This window comes from Poecilia mexicana, unplaced genomic scaffold (assembly GCF_051168715.1).
Source record: "Poecilia mexicana isolate PSO_F unplaced genomic scaffold, ASM5116871v1 scaffold_9, whole genome shotgun sequence".
Taxonomy (NCBI): domain Eukaryota; kingdom Metazoa; phylum Chordata; class Actinopteri; order Cyprinodontiformes; family Poeciliidae; genus Poecilia; species Poecilia mexicana.
Window position 1 is genome coordinate 23512669 of NW_028263378.1, and position 24237 is coordinate 23536905.

The 24237-nt window shown below is 40.9% G+C and overlaps 1 protein-coding gene across 3 annotated transcripts in view; it reads left to right on the forward strand.

The window, feature by feature from the left end:
- The window catches only part of gapvd1 (GTPase activating protein and VPS9 domains 1), a 35502-nt gene extending 14629 nt beyond the window's left edge, over positions 1 to 20873 (forward strand). For 2 of the 3 annotated variants that reach the window (XM_088009024.1, XM_014992561.2), the window contains 20 exons: positions 647 to 801; positions 1124 to 1253; positions 1483 to 1608; positions 1719 to 1892; positions 5614 to 5751; positions 7355 to 7489; positions 8201 to 8320; positions 9029 to 9106; positions 9786 to 10132; positions 10872 to 10959; positions 13154 to 13225; positions 13352 to 13480; positions 13565 to 13691; positions 13791 to 13903; positions 15475 to 15634; positions 15812 to 15999; positions 16326 to 16539; positions 16650 to 16722; positions 17523 to 17720; positions 18008 to 20873. In XM_088009024.1, coding sequence (XP_087865150.1) covers positions 647 to 801; positions 1124 to 1253; positions 1483 to 1608; positions 1719 to 1892; positions 5614 to 5751; positions 7355 to 7489; positions 8201 to 8320; positions 9029 to 9106; positions 9786 to 10132; positions 10872 to 10959; positions 13154 to 13225; positions 13352 to 13480; positions 13565 to 13691; positions 13791 to 13903; positions 15475 to 15634; positions 15812 to 15999; positions 16326 to 16539; positions 16650 to 16722; positions 17523 to 17720; positions 18008 to 18148 — 2906 coding nt within the window. In that variant the 3' untranslated portion in view covers positions 18149 to 20873. Of the gene's footprint in view, positions 1 to 643; positions 802 to 1123; positions 1254 to 1482; positions 1609 to 1718; positions 1893 to 5613; positions 5752 to 7354; positions 7490 to 8200; positions 8321 to 9028; positions 9107 to 9785; positions 10133 to 10871; positions 10960 to 13153; positions 13226 to 13351; positions 13481 to 13564; positions 13692 to 13790; positions 13904 to 15474; positions 15635 to 15811; positions 16000 to 16325; positions 16540 to 16649; positions 16723 to 17522; positions 17721 to 18007 lie in introns of all 3 variants that reach the window. The other variant, XM_014992560.2, reaches the window with a different exon arrangement.
- The last annotated feature ends 3364 nt before the right edge of the window (positions 20874 to 24237 follow it).

Consider the following 24237-nt stretch of genomic DNA (forward strand, 5'->3'; position numbering starts at 1 on the left):
ATATAGAATTAGATTACAAGTAAATTTGGTTATTGTGTAAAATATTCTACCTTTTTTCTTTCCTCCTGTGTTTTCTACAAAGCAAGTAAAACGAGCTGCAAATTAGCTTGTTAATTAAATCAAACTATCTGCTTGGATAGCCAGCCTGCAGTGGGCTGATTAATAAGCATGCAGGTCATGGCTTGTCAGCTGTAGCCTTGGTAACAGCGAAATCGTAATACAATTGGTGCCAGTATCAACTAGCTGACTGGCAGTGCGCAGCACTGCGGAAATGGCAGCACTGCATTCAGCTGAGCATCATGAGCGATTTAGAGGTCTGAACACCGTGACCTTTTGAAATCTTGGTCACCAGTAACCGACCCATGCCTGATACAGTTAAATAATTCACTTTTATGTATTACTAACACCTTTAATATAAATTAAAATCATATTAGTTTATATTAATAGCCGTCTTTGTGTCGTTACGGTTTTATGTTTTCTTTCTTAGACTTGTGATTTATTATCAGTGCTTAAATTTTGTTCTCTTTAGTTTTCTTGGGGGGGGATGGCAGGAGGGGAAGACATTTTAAAGTTTTTTTTTTTTTTTTTTTAAAGTTTAACATTTTTAAAATACGTTGTCTTTTCTCTGTCACCTACAACCCAGCAGCTGCTCGCAGCCGTAGCCGTACCAACATAGCCCAGGAGGGGGAGGCAGAGGCCAGCTCCCAGGAGTCCCTGCAGGAGTTGATGCCAGAGGAGGTGCTAGTAATTTCACTCGGAACTGGTCCTCAAACTGTCCCTGGGATGATGTCAGAGAATGAGGTAATGGGACTTGAATTAATGTACTCATTTGGAGGGGGAGATGATGATGTGATAAATTCAGCCCAATATTATTTCCTGTCACTGAAGGGGAGTGAGATCTCTCATCGTCTCTACTATGCATTTTACATTCCCAACAAAGGAAAGGCAAAGAAATGGAATATGTTCGTTGTGGAAAACTAATTCTCTGCTCCAAATGAAATTTGAACTGCTGTCGTTGAATTGGGTAACCCTTCCCCCCCTCTAACCAGAAGGACTCTTGTCAAAGCAGGATCAGAGAGCTGGTTTCTATGAGCTGTCTGTTTATCCTTCCTCTTCTCTGCAGGTTTTAAACTTGCAGATGGCTGATGGGCCCCAGGGGGACGGCCCGGCTGACGACACTAAGCTGCATGGTAAACCAGACAAAACCCTGCGCTTCTCGCTGTGCAGTGACAACTTGGAAGGAATCTCAGAGGGTCAGTCTGCAGCCTGAGGTCAAACAGTTAACGCATGGCGAAACACAACTGGTTGACTTTTTTGTGTATTTGTACAAATGGAAGTCAAATATTTTTCCTCTTTTCATGCATAGATGAATAATAAAAACAAACAAATAGAGCCAGTATTCCAGTTTGATAAATAAGGTCACAGCATTTCGCTTCTGTTGATTCATTGGTATTTATTTATTGATCTGTTTACCAATCTAAGGACCATCCAATCGTTCCAACTCTGTGTCCTCTCTGGACCTGGAGGGAGAGTCCGTTTCCGAGTTGGGAGCCGGACCATCAGGGAGCAACGGCGTAGAAGCGCTGCAGCTCTTGGAGCACGAACAGGGTGTGTGCTTGCACCTCTAAACGTTGCTGAAGTATTTAGCATGATGCGTGCACAATTATCCACAAAATGGGCCGGCTCAGTCTGAATCTGTGACGATCTGTCTCCTTCAGCTACCACACAGGACAACCTGGATGACAAACTGCGCAAATTTGAGATCAGAGACATGATGGGTCTGACGGATGACCGTGACATCTCCGAGACGGTCAGTGAAACCTGGAGCACTGACGTCCTTGGCAGCGACTTTGACCCAAATATGGATGAAGATCGACTGCAGGAAATAGCAGGTGCAGAACCTCCTTGTGCTCTTCATATGTGTGTAGACTTTCACTCTGTGCATCAAAAGGTAATTAATGAACGTACACAAGTCATTTGTTTACTGAACACAGAGACAGTCTGTATTTATGGAAATGGAGAGAAATGTCATCACCTTGTGGCATTTGGGTGAAACAGCATCCAAAAGCAAGTTTTTACGTCTTAGCCCACTGCTGCGAAATGTAGAACACAGTTAGTTCATTTCAAAAAGAGAAGCTTGGATTTTATTGAAATTCATCACAAAGTGATCCATTTCAAGCATTTATTTCTGCCAGTTGTTGCTTACAGATATTGAAAAAAAAATAGCTTCTGTAAAAATTAGAATATGCAATGAGACTTTTTTCTGCTTCATGGAAACGTTTGTCTATGTACAATATGTACACTCAGGTTTTGATCAGGCCTCCGTCTGCATAAATGAGTGGGATAGCGTCAAGCAACCGGAGGCTCTGCTGGGATCTTAAGAAAACCCAAACTGTTTCTATAGCAGCCTTCAAGCTTGTCTGCATTGTTGGCTGCCGTGTGTCTCATCTTCCTCTTGCTGATACTTTGGTTTACTATGATCATTGCACCAGGTAGTGACACTTTTCCAAGTGCTGGCAGGTGCCAAGTCCTGCTGGAAAATGAAATCAGCATCTCAATAAAGGTTGTCAGCTGACATAAGCATGAACTGGTGTGCTGCCCTGACTTTGAACTTGTCTCTCATATTCATCACTGAGTGTGGAAACTTCACACTGGATCTCACACAACTTGGATTCTGTGCTCCTCCATGCTTTTTCCTTTCAAAATAAAATGCTACTTTTACTTTTATTTGAAAAATGTTACTTTGGGCTCTTTTGGGACAGTGCATTTGCTTATTTTGCTTATCATGTACAAAGACGATCTTCTCGAGGCTTATATAGTCACCTTTTTTTTACCACATTTGTCCTTCCACTAAACTTTTAATCAAGATTCTTGTATACAGCACTCTGCGAATGTGCAAGCAATGAGCTTTTGTAGTTTACCCTGCTTTTGGGTGTCAACTACTGTTAGTTTGACAAATGTCAAGTCAGCAGTGATTGAAAACAAACATTAATTTCTTATTGTTCTCGTGTAATCTAATTATCAAAGAAACTTTTTTTTTTTTACTTTAAGTTCTAACCATCATTCAAATGATCATAAATAGTGTAGTATCTGCTGAATCTATATGACATAAGTTTTACATTTCAAATTTAATCAATAAAATAACATTCTTTCTTTAGTATAATTGAATTTGAGATTAAAAGAGTGTCTAGTTGCTGTTTCTAGAGAAATAATGCAGCTATGTGATTTAAAGTGATTATTTCCAAGGATGTAATGGATAGAGCATTCTTTAAACAAGGCTAACATTGTGATGGGAACACTGAGGTTATGAGCTTAAAATGTTTATTTACAGCCCAACCAGAAAGGATCTTTGAGCGTCTGTGTCACTGAGACCCTCACCGTTTTTTTTTTTTTTTTGTTGTTGTCAGTACTCTTTCCCCCAGCTTATTTCTCCTCCTCTCTCTTCGCTGACATTCACTCAGTCCCCGCAGTCTTATTGACCTTGGTTCCTTCTCATTTGCATCCACCATTTTTCATTCTTCGGAATATGGCGTTGGGGGACTTTTCCATCATTAAGTGAATTTACAGCGATTTCCTTATGTGTTTTCTCCAAGGGATTGGGTTATGAGATGCACATTAAATATCCATTAATACCTCATTATCCCTCTGATAAGATTACCATGATAATGAGGCAGAAATTCTAATTGTTTCACTTCTTGTTGTGCCACTCATTTAATCATCCACCTGAAAGACAAGTACTCTGCGCCCCTACCTTGAAGACTGTAAACATGGACAGCGGGATGGAGCGCTCCCACTGTCAGTGAGAGGCCTGTCCCTGCCAAAAAGCAGCACACTCTGATGCCTGGGTGCCTGCATGTGTGTGCGCTCAGTGTTTATGGATGTGCCGTGATGTGGAAGCTTCACTAACCAGGGAGCGCACCTACCACACAGGTTGACTTTTTGGTCATGAGCCGTGGACACCGACTCCCACTCACACCTGCTTGCCCAGCTCCCCCCTCCCTTCCTCCTCTGCATTTTTCCGCCTTGTTAAGTCACGGCTTCCCAAATGGAGATAGAGGGACTTTCTAGGAGGATGGACAAAGCAGTAATTTGGTTGTGAATTATGCCGCACTTAATCAGCAGCTCTAAGTCGTGGCCCCGGAGGCCAGTATGGGATGAGATGTTCCTATTAACCTCTGACCCTTGGCACAGTGGTGCATCCACTTGTGTGTCCCAGTAAAGCATATGACACCTTAGTGTATCTATGTGCAACTCTGTGTCAGTCCTTTGATCAGTCATGTTTTTGCTTATCATAAACCATTGTGCTGTTCAGTTTAAATTGGCTTCAAGCTTTTTCAAATTAAGGCCTTAAATGTCTTAAATTCTTTCTTTTTTCAAAGTTGGCCTTAAATACCTCAGGCACACGTCCTAAATTTTGTTGCACAGAACTATTTAATCTTATATTCTATGTAGTTCTCCCGGGACTTCAAAATTATGCAAAACTTTGAGTTGTGTGCAGACATCTTCACTTAGTTCTGTGACTCAAGGCTGTTGCGGCTACAGCTAACTACCTGCTAATATACCCTGCCAGGGTAAATCTAGCTAGCTCATGTTGATTATAATTTATGCAAATTTATCTGCAGTTGTCTGGATGACATTCATTGTAGCCATTGGTTAACATTTGTTGCCAACTGGTACGATTTATTTATTTTCGATTTTCTTTTGTCCGTTTCTGTAGTAATGCAGGTCTTAAATTTAATTCACAGTGGCCTTAAAAAGTCTTGAATTTGAGTTGGTGAAACCTGCAGGACCCTGTAAAAGTTATTCATCAATTGATAGAATAGTTTACTTTTTATAATATAGGATGAGACAAACAAAAAGCATTTTCAATTTTAATGTTTGTTATACATGATTAAGACATTACAATTACAGTTATTAGTCCCTGTGCATTCCCTTTAAGGATAAATTAATAGAAAGCATTTATTTTTTATTTACACTTTACTCTTTTCAAGTAATCGGAGTGTGTTTTTTTTTTTTTTTTTTTTATCTTATGTTTACTACATAATCCATATCATTCTGGCTCCCGTACAAATATGACCTGACAAAGAGCGCCACTGTCATTAGCTACAGGCTGGACGAGGAGGATCCATATCCAAAGTCCCACAGACAATGAGCAGGATGCCACAGAGGTTAACAAATGGCTCCAATGCTCACTGTTGGAGAACTGCTGCAAAGAGTGGTATCTTTTGGTCAGCGATTCTCTATAGCAACCATTAGACGCAATCTACATATCTACTGGCTGTTTGGTAGACTTTCCTGGCCTACCATCATTAATATAAATGTGGAACGTGCTGAACTCTAATGGGACTTTAGCTTTCTGCAAAGAACCGCCACTGAATATGTTTACCGAAGTTAAATATTGAATTTTTCAGTTCAAGATTTACTGCAACAAACTACGTATTTACAGTCTTTTTCTATCCGCATCTGTAGTTGCCTTTTAATAAAGTAAACACGTCTGCAAGTCTGACCACTGTTGCAAGTTGCTGCTGGGTCAGCGTTTTTATCCCCCCCCCCCAGACAGTGTAGCTGCTCTGTGCCGATTCAGGACGTTAACCCTTTGTCTCGTGCTCTCAGGGGCAGCGGCAGAGAACATGCTCGGCAGCCTGCTGTGCCTTCCCGGCTCCAGCTCTGTTCTGCTGGACCCCTACGGCTCCACCATGTCAGAGACCACAAGCGAGGCCTGGAGCGTGGAGGTCCTTCCGAGTGACTCAGGTGGGAGCAAAAGGTTGATTCTGGACTGGCTCCAGTGTCGTGTGTTGTTCTGCAACTTAAATGACAGCCACAGATGTGCATTGGAACACGTGTTTATGTGTGTATATTTATGTTTCTGCAGTACAGTGGGGGGAATACCAGGTGTGTTTTCTGTCGCATTCCACACTAGGAACGTATGCGCACATCTGTCATCGCATTTCTGTACACTTGCCTGTCTTTCAGGGCAGCTCTGCTTGTGCCAGTAAAAGGCAGCTAAGGGTTTCCTTAGAGGGACCACCAGGTGCGTTTGCACCTGTGACGGCAGCGGGGAGGGAAGCACAAGGACAGCAGCTGTCCTCAGTTTACAGTCAGCCTATAGACTGTCAGTTCTTTATCTGGACAGACTTGCCAAGCTGCTGCTTTGAGACCCAAGTTTGTGAATTTCCTTCTGAAACATCAGCACTCATCGCAGCTTTCTCGCATCCATATGAACCACATTAAAGTTCTTGTCTTATATCAATTAGAGATGCCGTGTCTGACTTCCCATTTTTGAAAACGAGTGCTTTGTGGAAATCAATAGAGAGCTTTAACGGTCTTAAGTGTTTCTTTGAAAAGCTTGGGCCTGTGTTAATTAAAGCAGTGCAGTATTTCAATATGTGCACTGCAACAAAAATGACATGCATGAGTGTCTTGATTGCCTTTTTTTTTTTTGTTCCATTTGTTGCCCCCGTTCTGCTCGGTAATGGTGTGAAATCGTGCTCAGTTCGAGCACAGTGCTTGTTTCATGGCTAGGCAGCAGAAAACTACACTCTAAAGAGCACTTCAGCAACGCATTATTACTAACGAGCGTGCAAACGAGCACTGCTGCTAGAAGAAAGCCTCTGGGTCGGGCCCAACAGCACCACAGGGTAGCAAAAAAATTGGACGCGGTTGCTTTATTGTTTAGATTGGCACTTATAAGGCTAATAATGATGTAGGCTGTGTTATGTTTTTCATATGTACACTTTTGCTTCCCTGATAATCATAACAAAGTGAGTGGATGATTTTAAAAATGCCTATGTATGAGTTACAGTGGGATCTGAGTATTTATGGGGCTTGTGTAAAAATACTGATTTTTGTTGTTGTTTCTAAGGGTTCTTGTGAGTTATTTCTAAAGAGTTGAATTTGTTTTTATTGCAAGCGAGGGAAAAGTTCAGGAGTTTTCTATCAGCCAGCTCACTGGCAGTGCTCAATCAGTGAGGGAAGGAGCATGACAGGGCTGAGTGATGTGGCTAAAAGATAAAATGTTTGATTTTATTTTATTTTATTTCAGTCATCCCCTCTGTGAGTTGTATGACAGAGTTTTAGGACCAGTCTATGAACATTTTTGTTTAATGATGAAATTAGTTGTAATATTTCCAGATTAAAGATGCAATTTTATTAGAGCATTTTAAAATTGAGGAAAAAGTTGAGAACAATTTCTGATTTCCCAAAAATAAAATCTTCCAAACCAAAAATTGGATTAATCGATACAATCGATTTATTGCCCAGCATTAGGGCATCATTTTTTTTTTTTTTTTTTGGAATACTAACCATGAAAAATATATCTAAAAATAAAATCTTTTTGTTCTTGGTTTGTCTGCAGAAGCCCCAGACCTGAAGCAGGAGGAGCGTCTGCAGGAGCTGGAGAGTTGCTCTGGCGTTGGCAGCACCTCGGATGACACCGAGGTCAGAGAAGTCAGCTCGAGACCCAGCACACCAGGCCTCAGTGTTGTCTCAGGTATATATGTAGTAAAAACAACAACAACAAAAGACTGCTTTGTTTGTTTCTGTGTCCTAAAAACTTTGAGTCCTCTTTCAGTGTTTGACTCTGTAGTTTTTTTTTTTTTTTTGTCCTTTGGAAAGATATTAATCGAACTGTTTTGGTGTGTTTGGGTAGAAACAGAAGACCTCTCTTTCCCAGGCTCTTTGTTTCAGAGCGGTCATGTTGCTGGGAGGGTAGTTAACCTGCATAGTTGCATTGGTGTGTGACCTTTTCCTGAGTGACACAGGGGTTAATGCTGGTCGTTTCGTCCGTGGGCTCAGGTGGACGTGGAGTTTGGAAGTACATGAAGTAGTATTCTAGATTAAGAAGCCAGCGGTGACATTCCTGGCTCAGCTCACGGGAGGAAAGTCCCACAGGATCCTGCCGATGGATAGTCCACTTCTGATGATCATTCTTACCCGTGTCTTTCCCTTAACCCATGGGAGCTTACGCTACCAATTTAAAGTTCCCACTGGGTTCCCACCTGAGAGAGAGACAATACAGCAAAGTCTAAAGACAAAAATATCCTCTTTTGTTTTAAAAACCGTTGCACATGCACTTTTCTTTTCTTTTCTCTTTTTTTTTTTTTTTTGATTGGTGCCAAGTTAAAACATCTATCTGCAGAGGTGATATTGAATTTGCTTTTGACCTCAAAAGAACTGTTCACTTTGTGCATGTTCACTACAGGTATCAGTGCGACCTCGGAAGACATCCCAAACAAGATCGAGGACCTGCGGTCAGAGTGTAGCTCAGATTTTGGCGGGAAGGACTCCGTGACCAGTCCTGATGGCGAGGAGTCGGGTCATGGTAGGAGATTTTTTTTTTTTTTTCCCTCTGTTGTTTACATGGTCTAATCCACATTAACTGGATCCTTTTTACTGAAACTGCTACCACTTCCATACTTGCCACACAACTAAACGACTGCTTATTCATTTTTTCAGAACTTATTATATTGCATTACATTTTTTTTATATTTCTACTATTGCATTCTATTAAAAATGAAAGTGGATGGTAATCAGGAATGAAGATATTTACATATGTATAAGTGTTTTGAGTTCTGCTCTTGAGTCAGAATTTTTTTTTTTTTTAATATAATAAGAGATGCCTGGAGAAAAAGAGTAAGTGGCTGCAGTAAACAGATTTTCAGTTTGACCAGCCCTTACTGATGATTGATGATTGGCGACCCCTAAATCTAATCAGGTTCTGATTCTAAGCACTAATGAGTCACAATAACAGTAGCACTCTTCAGTGTGGAGGTTGTTACTGACCAAAGATAACCAAAATCTGCCCACTATCATGAACAGTTGGATAGTTAGAAAGTTGGTTTTTCGACAAAATTTTCTATCGAGGTAAATCTACTGTTCATTCAGGCTTTATAACACAATTGGCTAAAATGTATATACATTACATTACCCCTTTAACCTCATGGCTAACACTGTGCATCATCACTACAGTTTAGATTCATTCATCCTTAGGAACACTGTTAATTGCTTCATTGTTTTCACGTGTCCGCAGGAGCCCACCATCTGACATCTCCGCCTTCACAGGCCGATTCTTTGCTCGCCATGTTTGATCCGCTCTCCTCTGGTGAAGGTAATTTTCAATTCCACAATATTTTGTGGGACTTCAGAGCTAGACATATGAGCATGGATCATGCTTGAATCATGCAAAACTAAAATTATAAGAACATAAAGGGAAATGCCCTTTTTTTCCCCAGCTAATTTAGTGTTACAAAATATTTGGTTCTAGCTTCTGTTCAGTTTTTTTTTGTGGAGCAGGAAAATGTTTGAGAGGACCGGTAGTGTCTGTGTCTCTAAGGCAAGGTGAGGGGATGACAGGTTGAGAGACCTCACCCCAGGCTCTCTGGCACTGTCCCCTTGTCCCACTGTGTTTATGGCACGAGGCTGCCATTGGAAGCTTTTCAGGAGAGAGTCTACCCTTGGAACAGGTGGCCTACCTCCACCTAGGGCTCATCTCCCACCAACATCTCTCTTTAGCTCTCTCTCCCCCACACACAGAGTTTTTTTCTGCTGATTACGTTTCAAATGGTCTCTCTAGAAACATAAAATGGTTTGATACAGAGAAGAAGTACCATTTCATAAATATGTTTGGACTTTTTATAGTCAAACATAATACACATCTGAAAAAAGTTTTAGAAAACTGGTCAGTTACTCTGAAAATAGAGATAAGTTACTGAACACTGCTACATATTGCTACTAGATTGCTATAGTTTTATGGATTTCCTCACTCCTTTTCTTCCTTATTGTTTTAGGCTCCTCCACAGGGACAATAGTTCGGCCCAAAGTGCACTACGCCAGGCCCACTCACCCTCCCCCTGACCCTCCCATCCCTGAAGCCAGTGCCATGGGCCCAGACATACGGCACTCCATTTGCACAGCTCAGTGCTTGGCCCAGGCTGAGCTTGAGCAATCAAAGCAGCGCCATTCCTTCCCCGACAGACTGGTCCGCAGTCGCAGTTCTGACATCGTGTGCCCGGGCCGCCGGCCCACAAGCGACCCCGGCCTTAACAGGCGGGTGGCGGTTGAAGAGCGTGACCCTCCCGGGGCCTTCGCCGCCGGACCTTCCTCGTCGCCGAGCAAGGACTCCCTGAAAGGAGAGGTAACGAGTTCTGTTTTATTTACACCATCGATTAGTGACTGTCGTGATCTGTGTTTAAATGCTCATAAAGCAGACGTTTGTCTTTTTTTAGATATTGACACTTGTCTTCAAATGTTCAAAATATACAATACCTAAAATGGTACACTCAATATTAAACTGGTTAATTAAATATACTACTTGCACTGACAGTGCAACTGAGCTGCTGGACTGATTCCAATCAGTTGAATTACGAAAACAATATTTAGTCATGTTCTCGTTGAACTGTTTAAGTCAAGCCAAGTCCTGTTGGAAAACAAAATCAGCATCTTCATGTATTTCATGTAATTGTCAAAATTACATGAAATAAAGCCTTGGATTATTTCACTTTACGTGTAATAATTTTATGAGTTTTGCTTTTTGAAGTCATTGACAAAAAATATAAAACACTTTCACATATTCAAAATATTTAAGTTGAAACTGTAAATGTGGTTCTTTTTGTCAAACAAATGTTTGCTTTTATATATTTTAATGGGATTTTATGCAGTAGGTCTGGGAGAAAATAGAAAAAAAATTCTTTCTCTGAAATTAAGAAGTAACTTCCTATGAAACTGAAACACTAAAGAAGTTATTTTAAAATCTTAGTTACTTGGGCAATTGGAGTTATTGCCGACATGTATGAAGGAGAAGCTGTCGCATATCAGACATGTGGCCCTTTAAATACACTATTTACTTATTTTAATGTCTAAACTTCTGTTCAAAGATGGAAGACAGAAAAGACAGCGACGACGAGAAATCTGATCGCAACAGACCGTGGTGGAAGAAACGTTTTGTGTCAGCCATTCCCAAAGGTAAGGAAATAGATGCATTGTCTTCATATATTTTTTCTCTTTTGCTAATTACATTGCAAATTACAAATTAAATTAAAATTAAATTTTTATGATTTTCACTTGTTTGTTGTTGTTGTTTTTGGACTTGGTAGAAAGATTCTCCAAATAACTACTGACAGGAAAAATCACACTTTAAAGAGCAAAGCAAAACCAATTTATAACACGGGGAAAAGAATGATTATGTGTGATCTCTGCTCTATCGCTGATGGAATTCCATTTGGAAAATAATGTTTCATGTTGTTTGAAGTTACCGCTGAGACACGTCCGGTTGTTTTCCTCACAGGTCTCTCAGCTGCAGATTTATATAGACTTTTCAAAGCTGATCAGTCTCCAGAGGAGCTTTAACTGTGTAGATGGTGTGGTTGTAGCCCTCCCAGCAGCGCTGTCAGCCAGCAGCTAATGGTCATTAGATAGACCCTCTCTGTTGTCAGCACCGACAGATGATGCATCTCTTGCTGCTGTTCTAATATATAACCATTTCTCAAACTTCTGTCTGCAAAAAAAAAAAAAAAAAATCCTGCTTAATACTCTTTAGAATCATATTTAATTGTAGAAAAAGGAATTGCGAAGCCTAAAACAAGCATGTCTCCAAACCACCGCAGTGTTTTTTTTTGTTTTTTTGTTTTGTCTCATATGCCCTACATGGTGAGGCTCAGTCTGTAGTCCCCGCAGAGCGGCAGCGTGTGCTTGAAAGGCCAACCTTGTCTGTTGTGTTCCTCACAGTGCTGTATTGGACGGCTGAGAGTGACGTCCCAGGTAAACGCTTCCATGCTGTCGTCACCGTGCTAGCTGTTAGCGCCGAAGCCGACGGCTGCGCGCCACGCTGCTTCATAGATGTCACCTTATAGCTGTAGAGCTGTGATGTGACGTGGTGTAGGCTGAGTTCACGCAGTCACGCTCCTCCTCCGTGCATCCAGTTTTATCCACCCCCCTCTTCTATTTTTATGCTAGCGTCATTCATCGTACGATCAAAAGCATGTTTTCCTTTTGTTGCCTCGGAGGAGGCCTTTGTAACTCTTGCTTGTCCATTTGGCACCACTTTCAATAGGATGGACATCAGTAGGAGTTTTTGCTTTTTATTCACAGTTTATGAATCATGGTGGACCTTTGTGGAATTCTGCTTACATGCCAAAGGTCTAATTCTAGATGCCCATATATTTTTTTGGCTTTGTTTAATTTTGGTCACAAATTTTATTTTATTTTTTTTTTAAATATGCAGTTGCTACAGTTTTGCTCAGAGTTTACATACGCTCACCACTGGAATGAATGAGATAGTTTTAGCTATTTATTTGTAATGTTCCCTTTTCAGAAAGGATGATTTTTTTCCCCCCTACATGTCCTATCTCTACATTTCAGGCCTGCCATATAGCGAGGCTGGATGCCTGCATGTTCAGGGCAGTTTTACGCTGCAACAAGGAAGAGTTGACATTTTACATGCATACACTTGGATTAATATTTGGATAAATGTCCCTTATCCTGCCTGAGTGACCACTTTTTTTTTTATAGCTATCAGCAAAGTCTTGACAAAATTTTAGCTCAATGCTCTTCATTACAAAGAGATTGCAATTATTTTAAAAATTTGGGCCACTATTGCTATCCAGTATTAATATTGTTGCTATGGCCAATAACTGATATTTACCAATATTATTTATGTTTCACCTTCGGAAAAAAAAACCGGCCTGATTTCACTACAGCTTCAGTTAAATTCCACAAAATCCTGCACGGCATCACTATCATGTCACAAGACCAAACAAATACCACATTGTCAACATTCTCCGTCCCTCTGGAGAAACAACAAGATGGAAATAAATATCAGTTGTTAATATCAGCCCAGTTTTATTTATCAGACCAACATCAATATGTAAAAAAAATATCATATATGCTTATACCAATGTTAGTTCCAATACATTGTTCACACCTATTTATGTTGGTTGAATTTTGCCTAAAAGAACAGTTTAAAATGCATCAGTAAATTGATCCCTCATTCTGGTTATGGGTGCATGTTAACCTCTGAGTGGAACTTGGTGAGAATTTTCATCTCAAAACATCCCATAAAGTAACAAAATTTTACCGAAGTGGCCATGAGGTGGTGATGACTACTCGGCCTGTGGGGAGGTAACAGTGTTGTCACTCTTCACGCGTCTCTCCTCCACAGCGCCGATGACGGCGTTCAGGAAGAAGGACAAACATGATAAGGAAGATGCTGCACAGGAGCGTGTCCCACAAGGTCAGTACTGGGTTCTTTTTTTTATATATATATATATATATATATATCTGTATGTATGTCTGAAACTCTTCCTCCGTGACGGGTTTTGTTGTCGTGCTGCTTGATTGTTGCTGTGCGGTTTGTCAGATGACCCAGTGCCAAGACAGAACACTCAAGTCCAGGCAGCAGAGGACATCCTGGACAAGTACAGGAACATCAAGAGGACCAGCCCGAGTGATGGAGCCACCGGAGGAGCCTCTTATGATGGATCAGGAGGTCAGCAGAGAAAACTGATACGTGTGTTCAAGGCACATGATGGCTCTAGTTATGGTAATTGACTTTAATGGTGTATTTTTTCAGAGCTGTGTGTGGAGGATAATGTGAATGACCCTCCCAGAGAAGACGCTCTGCAAAACATCTCTGCAGATGATCTGCCAGACTCAGCCAGCCAGACGGCACAGCGGCACGATTCCAAATTCTCTTTCAGGTGAGACATTCAAAATGGTGCTTTAAGAAAAGACCCCGAACTTTACAAACAGTTGCTCAATTCGCCTTTTCTGACGTTTGATTGGACCTTTTCCTGCAGCGACGCAAAGAAGAAGCTGAGGTTGGCTTTGTGCTCTGCAGACTCTGTAGCTCTCCCCATCATGGCGCCAACAACAACGCGTAACGGGCTGCCTGATCACATGGATCCTGAAGGTGGGAGAGATTTAGTCCAGTGCAGCGATTCACATCTCATTATATGTCACAAATGGATCATAAAAGCACATATCGATTAGAAATCATTTTAAAATACAAATGTGATCTGGTTGTTTCTGTAGATAGAAACGCACTGAATACACATTCTGTTCCAAAGCAAAACATGTTCAGAGTTTGCACAAATAAATATGTGGTTGTTTGCAGACTTCAATATTAACTGCATGAACTGAAAACATCTTGAAAATGTGGCTTTTCTGTGAGTCACTGAATTGATATTTGACTGCTTAACAACTATTTGTAAAAAATGGACATGTATAGATGTATTCCAGCCCAGGGGGATTGTATTACATTTTACTGTTCCTGCTAAGTTTTGGGCACGTTTGATTCACTCTACAAGTTTTCTACTGGGTTAAGGTTTGCAGATTGGTCTGACAGCTCTTTAATGTATGTCCTCTTGGACTGGACCCAAAGTGCTGCTCACTTGTTGGTGTTTGACTTGCTCTTGAGTTTAAAACATCGTGGTCACTTCAGTTATTTTGATGTTTTCAAACTGATCCACGTTCCCCTGTATGCAGACAATTGACCTGACGGCATATTGTATGGGAGGAAACCCCCTGTTATGATACCCGAACCAACACCAGAGTTTACAGTAGCTACTTCCCAACAGTTTTGATTCACATAAGCCTCATCTTATTGTGACAGTGCTCACAAGTAACCATAGACCTTCTCCAATCAGCCTCAAACTGATCGTTATGTTTACATTTAATTTTCTGTTTTCATCGAGACTTTTTGGTTTTATTTTCCCTTTTGCAGCATTTGTGATCTTTTTAGCTGAGCAGCCAATCATTTTCTGCACTGGAACAGGGAAGGAGTGCACTGTGACTATTACTCCTACTGAATTATTTGGCATACTTCTTCCAGAAATGGTGATTGAGCTGTTTAGTGATGATGATGGACTGCTACTAGTTTGAGCACAACAGTGCAGAATAAGTTTTACAACTTCCTAAAAGCGTATATATCTTTGTCCCTAATGCCCGTTAGAAACTAAGTGTAAGCCTAAAATTTTGGCACACATCCCTGTTGCTCAAAGTGTCCTTTAGCAAAATAGCAAGTTTGCACAACCTCCAGACTCTGACCTTACTGTGAAAGCTTGGGACAAGCTTTAAAGAAAATGTTCCTGCTATGCATTAAACCATATTGCATGTGTCAACACATAATGTCTCTGGTGCTTGCAAAAGCATGAAGCTTTGCAAACAGGAACCTTTCAGTGCTTTCTTCAGTAGATACTATGAAGTTAAATTTGGACGAAATGGCAAAGTGTTACCCAGGTCTTTTTATGGGTTGTTTGATTCTACAAATTCGTACTACATGCGGTGTTAGGTTTCCTTTCAATGAACCAACGACTTCACATTTGCAGGATGACCACCATCTGCCTGTTTAAGGACACAGGTGTTGCTGAGTGACTTAGTTCAGTTTAAATAAACTTCATGTCTCCTGAAGGTAGAAGAATGCTGATCCTTTCTTAGCAGGTTGTTTTATCGATCCTTTTTCTATCATCCCGTTTCTCTCAGACAATGAGATCGTCTGCTTCCTGAAGGTCCAGCTGGCGGAGGCCATCAACCTTCAGGATAAGAACCAGATGGCCCAGATTCAGGAGACCACACGCTGCGTCAGCCGTTTCGACGCGCGCACCTGCAGGAAGCTGCTTGCCGCCATCGCGGAAGATTACAGGTAACTCAGAACTCCTTTAGAGATCAGGCCACTCAACTCACGTCTGTCTGTAATTAATATTTTGTTGGTTTTTGCGTAGTCCCTTGAACTTTGTCATGTTACTACAAAATGCGGGGTTATTTGAAGAGCCAGCATGTAGGACATTCTAATAAGCGGTAATTTTTGTGCTCTCTTCAGGAAGCGGGCTCCGTACATAGCCTATCTAACCCGGTGCCGCCAGGGTCTGCAGACATCTCAGGCCCACTTGGAGCGGCTCCTGCAGAGGGTGCTGAGAGACAAGGAGGTGGCAAACCGCTATTTCACCACCGTCTGCGTTCGCCTCCTCCTCGAACATATGGAGACAAAGATGCTTGAGTTCATTAAAGGTATTTTTTTTTTTTTTTACCGTCCTCTATGTGGCTAAACCCAGGCTGAGCATATTGACTTGCCAGCCTTCAGAGGAGAGATTCTGACAATCTCACCAGGGTATTTTCTAACACTTTTTGACATGCTATTCATGATTTACAACGCCTTTTCTCTATATTGCTTGTCAGTCACAACACTAAAACAAATTGCACTGATTGAATGTTTTAAATCCAAAGTCCTACTTTATTAGTGTTTATATTCAAGTGATTTCCTGTAACTCTTCACGTCGTTTCAAGGCACGTTTTGGCACACGAGCATTGGTTGTTGTTCCTGTGCTTGCCTCAAGCTTTCCAGGGGTGCACGGCAGCCGATGACAAGACTGCAGCAGTGGAGGATTTTCTGCGCTACTTGTACGGTGCCATGGCCCGTGATGCCATTTGGCAGTATGCAAGCGAGGACCAGCTGCAGGACGCCCAGATGGCTATCGAGCGCAGCGTTATGAACCGCATCTTCAAACTGGCCTTCTACCCCAATCAGGATGGAGATATTCTCAGAGACCAGTGAGTGGCTCGTTGCGCTTGCCGTGCCAAGTAATCTTCTGATATGTGTAATATGTGAACTCCACATGTGCCATGCTGGTCTCAAATGGTGTTGTTTTTGTTGCACGCAGGCTGTTCCATGAACACATCCAGCGGCTTTCAAAAGTTGTGACGGCAAATCACAAGGCTCTGCAGATCCCAGAGGTATTATCTTGATGACTTTCCGCCCCTCCCGATGCATTCATAAAGAACAGGAGCTACTGCTGCTGTTCAAGGAATTAAACTATCATTGAAAAGTAAATTTATTTAATCAGTCATTTTGAAAAAATTCAAAGAATCATTACATGTGGAGTGATACATTTGTCATCTTTAATTCTGGCAATTTTGGAAATTATGGCTTCCTGCTAATTAAAACCAAAAACCTTTCTAGAAAAATCATAATATTACGCAACACCAGTAGTAAAATAATTTCTATTTCTATTTGTATTATGACCTGCACCGTCATAAAGAATACTGCTGAACTGACAGCTCTACACTGACTTATTGCTAAAGAATGCTTGAATAGAAAGTTGAGTAGAAGGAGAAAGTGTAGCAGGTTAAATGCACGAGCAACAAAGAACCCCCAGTTTTGACAGGAATCCCATTCAAGACATGAAGAGGTGTGGAATACAGCTACATATGGAATTATCTAAATGTATTCTTGGAAAGTTAGGTGGAAGGAAAACATACTTGAAAATGTGTTTCATCATTTTTTAATGATGATTGAAATATATATAGTCTAATATTTGATTTTCCGACATCTTCAATTTTTAGTTTTCATTATCACCCAGCCATCCAAATTACTTGACTGTGTCACTCGGTGTGTAACGCACCTACATAATCTGTGTGTTTTACTTTTTAAAATCAGTTGCAAAAAGAAACATTCCCTCTTCAGTGATATTCTAATTTACTGAGCCGCACCTTTCGACAGAGTCCAGTGTTGCATTAACCTGTCCTGGCTGCAGGTTTACCTTAAAGAGGCCCCCTGGCCTTCAGCTCAGGCTGAGATCAGGACCATCAACGCTTACAAGACCCCACGAGACAAAGTCCAGTGCATACTGCGTATGTGCTCCACCATCATGAATCTGCTGAGTCTAGCCAACGAGGACTCGGTGCCGGGAGCAGACGACTTCGTCCCAGTCCTCGTCTTCGTCCTCATAAGAGTAAGTTTTTTTTTTCCTCCTCCACTTGTTCCGTCTGACATTGGGCTGAGTTTGAGCTATCTGTTAAACTTCACTGTTTTCTTGTCAGTGAAGATTAAGAATGATCATCTCTGGAAAATTCTCTCTCTCTGTTTTTGACTGCGATTGCAGCACACTGTTAGAAACCCGCATGTGTGCGTTATTATTATTTTTTGTTGACACGTTTCTGATTATAATCCGCGCGCTGTTGCTCGAGCCTCTTCCGCTCTCTTAATGTGGGCCCGTCCCCTCGTTCCCTCCCCCTCCAGGCAAACCCGCCCTGCCTGCTGTCCACCGTTCAGTACATCAATAATTTCTACGCCAGCCGGCTGAGTGGGGAGGAGTGCTATTGGTGGATGCAGTTCACCGCTGCAGTGGAATTCATTAAGACCATCGACGATCGCAAGTGAAGCAGAACAGCCACCTGTACGGGCAGACTGCGGGGGAAGGAGCCGGGAGACTGGGAGACTTCCCAACCAACTGCTCCCTCTGCACAGCTTCGGAAATCCTGGCTCTCGGCCCTGCTCCGAATTTGTATAGCTTGTACATAGCCAGAGACGTTGAGAGATAACAAAATATATATTACTGTACGTATGTGGAGAAATCCAGATTTTAGCCACGGCGAGGGGGGGGGCGCAAAATTTGGCAACAAAAACGCTGAATCTGATTAAAAATTTTTTCCTTGTATTCTTTTAGGGTTTTTTTTTTTTTTTTTTTTTTTTTTTTGTCTTTTGGTGAGCGGGGGTCTGTTAGAAATTTTATTGTATTCACAACTGATAATATGAGGTTAAATCAATGTAAAAATATAATCTTATCTAAAGGGACCAGACTTCCTAGGTGACGATCGCTGTTTTGTTTTTCACCCAGGTTTGAGGGATGGGCCTCCAAATTAATGTCTCTGTAATGTTTATTAATTGCATTTCGTCGCAGGGTGGGGGAAGGGGAGGGGGGGATTCACAGTTATAGCTGCTGATGGGAAACGGTGAGATCAGTCCGCATTTAACCATACTCTCATAAAGTTTTAAACAGTCGGGCAGCTTATTTCAAGAATTGTTTACTTCAATCTTTTCCCAAACTTTCACTAATTCGAACAGACGGGGCCTACATATGTGTAACAACTTCAAGGTATTTATACGTGTCGCTCTATTTAATGCTTTATCTAACTTTAAGAAAAGAAAAAAATAACAATGCATATCATGTCTGAGGTTACAATAAACTTGTTTGAAACGCTTGAGACAGGAAGGCACCTTAGCAGGGCGATTAATATGTACAGGGTTAACTCATGCACAGAGCAACAGTGGCATTTATGGATATATTGAAATAGTGCCTTTGATGTGGGGTGCTCTGTACAGGTTTTTCCATTTGTTAATCCAAAATAGGCACTGTCCCCCCATCCACATGCACACTCCATTGAAAACCCCTTTATGTCCCTCTGCTGGAACACGGCCATCGCCACACTTCTTACGTCACGGCTCAGACATGTCGTTTTTTTTTTTAAAGCACCTGAGCGGGAACAAAACAAAATAACAAAAAAAAAAAAAAATCCCAACCTACCTCAGAGTTGTACCCAATGAGCCTAAAATCAGATTAATTGTCCTGCATTAATTGACAAAAGAGTGCTGGATCACCTTTACACTGGTTTAAAGAAAAAAAAAAGATGAATATAGAAGAGAAGTTGAATATTTAATTGAACTACTGTGATATCTGTTGTGCCATCGTCTCTCTTTATCAAAGCAGCCTTTTTTTTGGTTGATGGCATTGTAGTAAGTTTTGTAATGTTATACCTGAGATTCCCACGTTTCCATGTGGAAACCGTTTTGGCCGTCTACCTCCTTATGAGTTCGACAAAAGGGACTTGTATTTATGTGTGCTTGTTTCTTTTCTTTTTTTTTTCGTCTTCCCCAGTTACAGTGCATTGTGATGGCTCAGTATCATTGTTTTTATTTTCCTCGTTTTGGTATAAGCATGCCATTAACTATCCAAAAATTACTTCTTTTTTTTTTTTTCCTTCCCCTTTAAATCCTGCTTCATTTTTCTGCACGGCTGTGCCACATGTATTATAGTTTCCAACGATCCATTTCTTTTCGCAGTTAATGACCTGCCAGCACAACACACAATACGATAAAGATCCAAAAACAAGAAAACAATCAACACTATTGACTCGTTACTGACTTTTGATGCTAAAGTGATTGGTGTAGGTGTGAGAGGCTTGTGCGACCTGTTGACCCTCTGCCTCCTCTTGCATGAAGTCATCGGATGGTCTGCGCATCCTCAGCCGTTCATAAACCGTAGAATAGGATTAGTGCCACAGACCTGCAGCTGAACCTGCAAGAGGATGCGAAGCTTTCTTTTCGTGTCAGCGATACATGCATATCAGAAAAACTGTATATTTTGCACAAAACATGTTTTCCTGGAAGATTCGACAGGGAGCAGTGCATTTTATTTTATTTTTTATTTTTTGCCTTTAACCCTCAACGCAACTAATGTGATTAAAATGAATAGCAATGTTACAGCATCTCACTGATTTCTGTTTCAAGCTCATGAACAAATAATGGGAAACTTCACAGCCTAGCTTTCTGTTTTCTTTCTTTCCTTCCCCCTCTTTTCTTAACACGCGTCTGCAACAGCACACAAGCAGGTTCTCTGTGTATGCGCGGTGCACTTCCTCGCAGTCAGAGTAATGAATCCGATGAGAAAACCACGCACTGGAAAATCAAGTTGCAGGTTGCATCTATACTACTTAGCTTTATGTGATGTCACTTTAATTGGGGAATACATACTCCACAGATCGGATCAAATTACTCGGACCCGGCCTTGTGTCAGCCTGTCCTCAGCCAGCCAATTGCAGCAACAGTACTCATGGAGAAAACAATTTATTGTGCAAAAAAAAAAAAAGAAAAACTTTCTGCAAATGAAATTGAAGTCTTCATTGAAAGCAACCAAACAGTCTAAAGAGTTCGTGTCAGAGCTCTCCTCCGCTCCCTGAACCACTGAGAGTTTTAAATTTTGCATCCGATTTGTAAATTCATTTGTAAGCTTGCACAACTCTGACATGCGGGAAAGGCCGGTTTGTCTTTACTGTGATTAATGCATTATGTAATTCTTTAAAAATAAATAAAAGCTGCAGACATTTTCCTCCCCCTTTCTTTTCTCCTTTTTTTCCCCCTCAACAGCTACAAAAAGAAAAGAAGAAAAAAAACACCCATTATAAATGAACAATAAAGCTTGATCACTTTGAAGCTCCTCGGATAGTCAGAGCTGTATCTAGTGATTCGCACAATAGCTGCAACAGGTTATAAAAAACAATGCACAGAATATAATTGTTGGTGGGAACAACAGAGGTGCATTATCCACAAACGGCAACGTCTCTGCAAACATTTCATTACTGCTGAGTGGAGTTTCAGTGGATTGTAATTGGAGGTGCCCCCTCCCCGCCCTCTCGTCTAAAAGCCCTCCTTCCTTCACCGACTGCCTTCTCTAATCCCCTTCTTTTCACCATCATAAACTTGTTCGTGGGGTGCTTTGTGTCCCCTGATGATATCTCTTAATTGTTCATTTAAATTCAAATATTGGTGAGTAAAGTTAATTAGCAGCATAAGCCAGTGGCAAGATGGGATCTTTTAGACTTTTGATGCTCAACAGATCTGAGCTGCACAGAGGTTTGTTTCAAATTTCCACTGCTGAGCAAGCTCTATTTCTTTATATAAATATAAATAAGGATGTACTAGTTTCTTGCAAATGTATTCGTAGCTCGATCACATGTTTAGCTCAGCGCATTTTTATGATGATTTTATGGGATATATATATATACCAACACAAGGCAGTGCATAATTGCAAATCGGAAATCTGGTTTTCCATAATTTCAAAGTTTTTCACAAAGCCTCTGGGAAAAAGGTTGAAGTTCCATTTGTAATCAAGCCCCTTTAATCTGGTACAGCCAAATAAAATCCAGTGCAGCCAGTTGCCTTCTGAACTTACTTAATTGGTAAACAAAGTCCACCTGTGTAAGGCTTTCACAGAACAGGTGATCTGCGTAAGCAGCATCATGAAGGACAAGAGATGCAGGCGGACCGGTCACAGCGGAAAGTTGTGGAGAGATTTAAAACGGGATTAAATTCTTAAACAAGATTAAGCTTTGGACAGAGCACCGTTAAATCTGTCGTCCATAAACGAAAGGCATGGCTCGACTCCAAACCTACAGAGATGACACGGAAAGGCGCGTTATGCTCTAGATGAGCCGCAAGCATCCACGGTTCAGATGGAAGATCCTACTGGCAGGACAACTGTTAGCTGTTCCAGCCACACATTTATGCTTTTATGGAAGAGTGGCAAGATTAAAGTTAACAGAAGGCCTTTGGAAGTATTGGAGTGTAACTGTTTTAGGCTCAAAACGTGTGTGGTTGAAAAACTTAACACTGAACAACACTCCCATGGATGGCAGCATTATGCTATGGGGATTTTTTTTTCTTTCCAGTACAGACAGGAAGCCGGTCAGTTGAAGGGCAGGATGGATTGAGACTCCATACTGTGAGCTAATTTTCATGAAGGATAAAGTTTAATCTCTAGATGTCAAAGCTGGTAGAGACATAAAGGCGATTCTCTGAAGCTTTTATTCAGAGAAAAAAAAAAGCTTCAACTTTTATGTTCAGTAAATGCACACCAGACTTTTTTTAAAATTATTTTTAACATACATCAATAAAACACTTTGAAGTTTTGAAGTTTGTGGTCAAAATGTGACAAGATGAGGAATAAGATCTGTGGCAAACGGAGATGATGAGTTAAGCTGAACGTTAATTTCAATGTGATGACAGATGGATCACAGGAATTTTCTTTTTAAGATGTAATTTTTTTAATGTGTTTTTTTTTTTTTTGGTCTCATCTTTGTTTTATATTGAAGTCATTCTGTTGCTTGAAGACATAAGCAGGCTTGAGGTCTCACCCAGATGGCTGTGGGATAACAGATGATCAGTCCAGCGGGGTTCATGCATGACTTCACATGTTGGTGTGGTGCTTCCTGGCTGCAGGGGGACAACGGCCTCCCACCTTACCAGCAGACAATGATCTCATGGTATCCATAAACCATTTCGTCTCTCCGCGCTGTGTGGGAAGGCAACGAGTTCACCCAGATTTCCTCCGCAAAAGACAAGATAAAGTGACCACTGGCTGTTCAGAGCTAAACGGGTATATGTTTTGTAAAGAGTGGCCAAATGGGAGCTGCTTATTTGGCAACAACAAAAATAAAATAAATGTAGGCACAATTAGGTATTTTGCTTTGTGTAAGCCTTAGAAAAAAAAAAAAATCCACAGATTATTATGCAAACATAAGAGATATCCTCTTGTTGATTACTATACTGTTACCCGTCTTTAATAGACTTCTAAATCAAGTGGACTGCATAGTAAAACCTGTAGCAACTACAAAAAGAATGGTACTAAGCAATTTCCACACAAAAAAACAACAGCAGGGGTTTTCTACTATGCTGTATACCTTAATAAATTGAGATATGATAAATGTATTATTTTAATCATTCAGTTCAAACAGTAAAACACAAATGTGATCATTAGACACAGATTGATAGATAACTTTAGTCTTCATAACAGAGTGGATGAATAGCTGGATGACATGGCTTCACACCACAGCCCAGACACTGGAAAACAACTGATTTCCAAATGACATGCCAAATTTACTTTAATCTGAAAGAAGGACTGTGGACTACGGCAGTACAGTCCCTTTTTCTCCTCAGCCCAGGTAAGAGGCTTTTGATTGAGTAGCTTAACATGAGCAAAACAACAGTTGTAGTCTATGAAGGACAATGAGGTCAGACTCTCGAGACAAGAACTATTTCTGTTGCTTGTCCACATTTTTTCCCCCGTTCTTTTACCTTCCACTCAACTTTCCATTCATGTGTTTTGATACAACACTTTTGTGGCTTACCCCCCCCCCCCCCGCCTTGTGGAGAGTGTTTTCTGTATAACTATTAGGCAACCAGATTCCCCATAATATTACATTTCACATTCTTATTGGGCTTTTGTAATACTCTTATTTTCTGAGAAACGCTCTGTGAGTTTCTCACAAAGCGTTTTTTTTTTTTTTTTTTTTTTTTTTACACAGACAGAAATTATTTTACCTCTGTGTACTCTGTATATATTTCATGAGATTCACATTTTGATTTTCATTACTGAAGGAAAAACAAAACAAAACATTGAATGATAATGTACCTTATTGAGACAGCTGTACAATCCAGGCGCACCAGAAAGTGTCTTACCCTCAGTTGCCTGCAGATGGCAGACACACCATTCCTGATGAAGCCGTGCTTCCCTGCACTGAGGGGCGATCAGACAAAGAAGTCCATGGAGCTCGACGACTGACATTTAAAACCATTAGGGACCAACTATCTGGTAAAAACAACATGAAAACGTGCTTTGTTCTTTTAATTTTATTATTATTATTATTATTATTATTATTATTAGTTGTAATAGTTGTAATAGTGTTAAGGTTGTT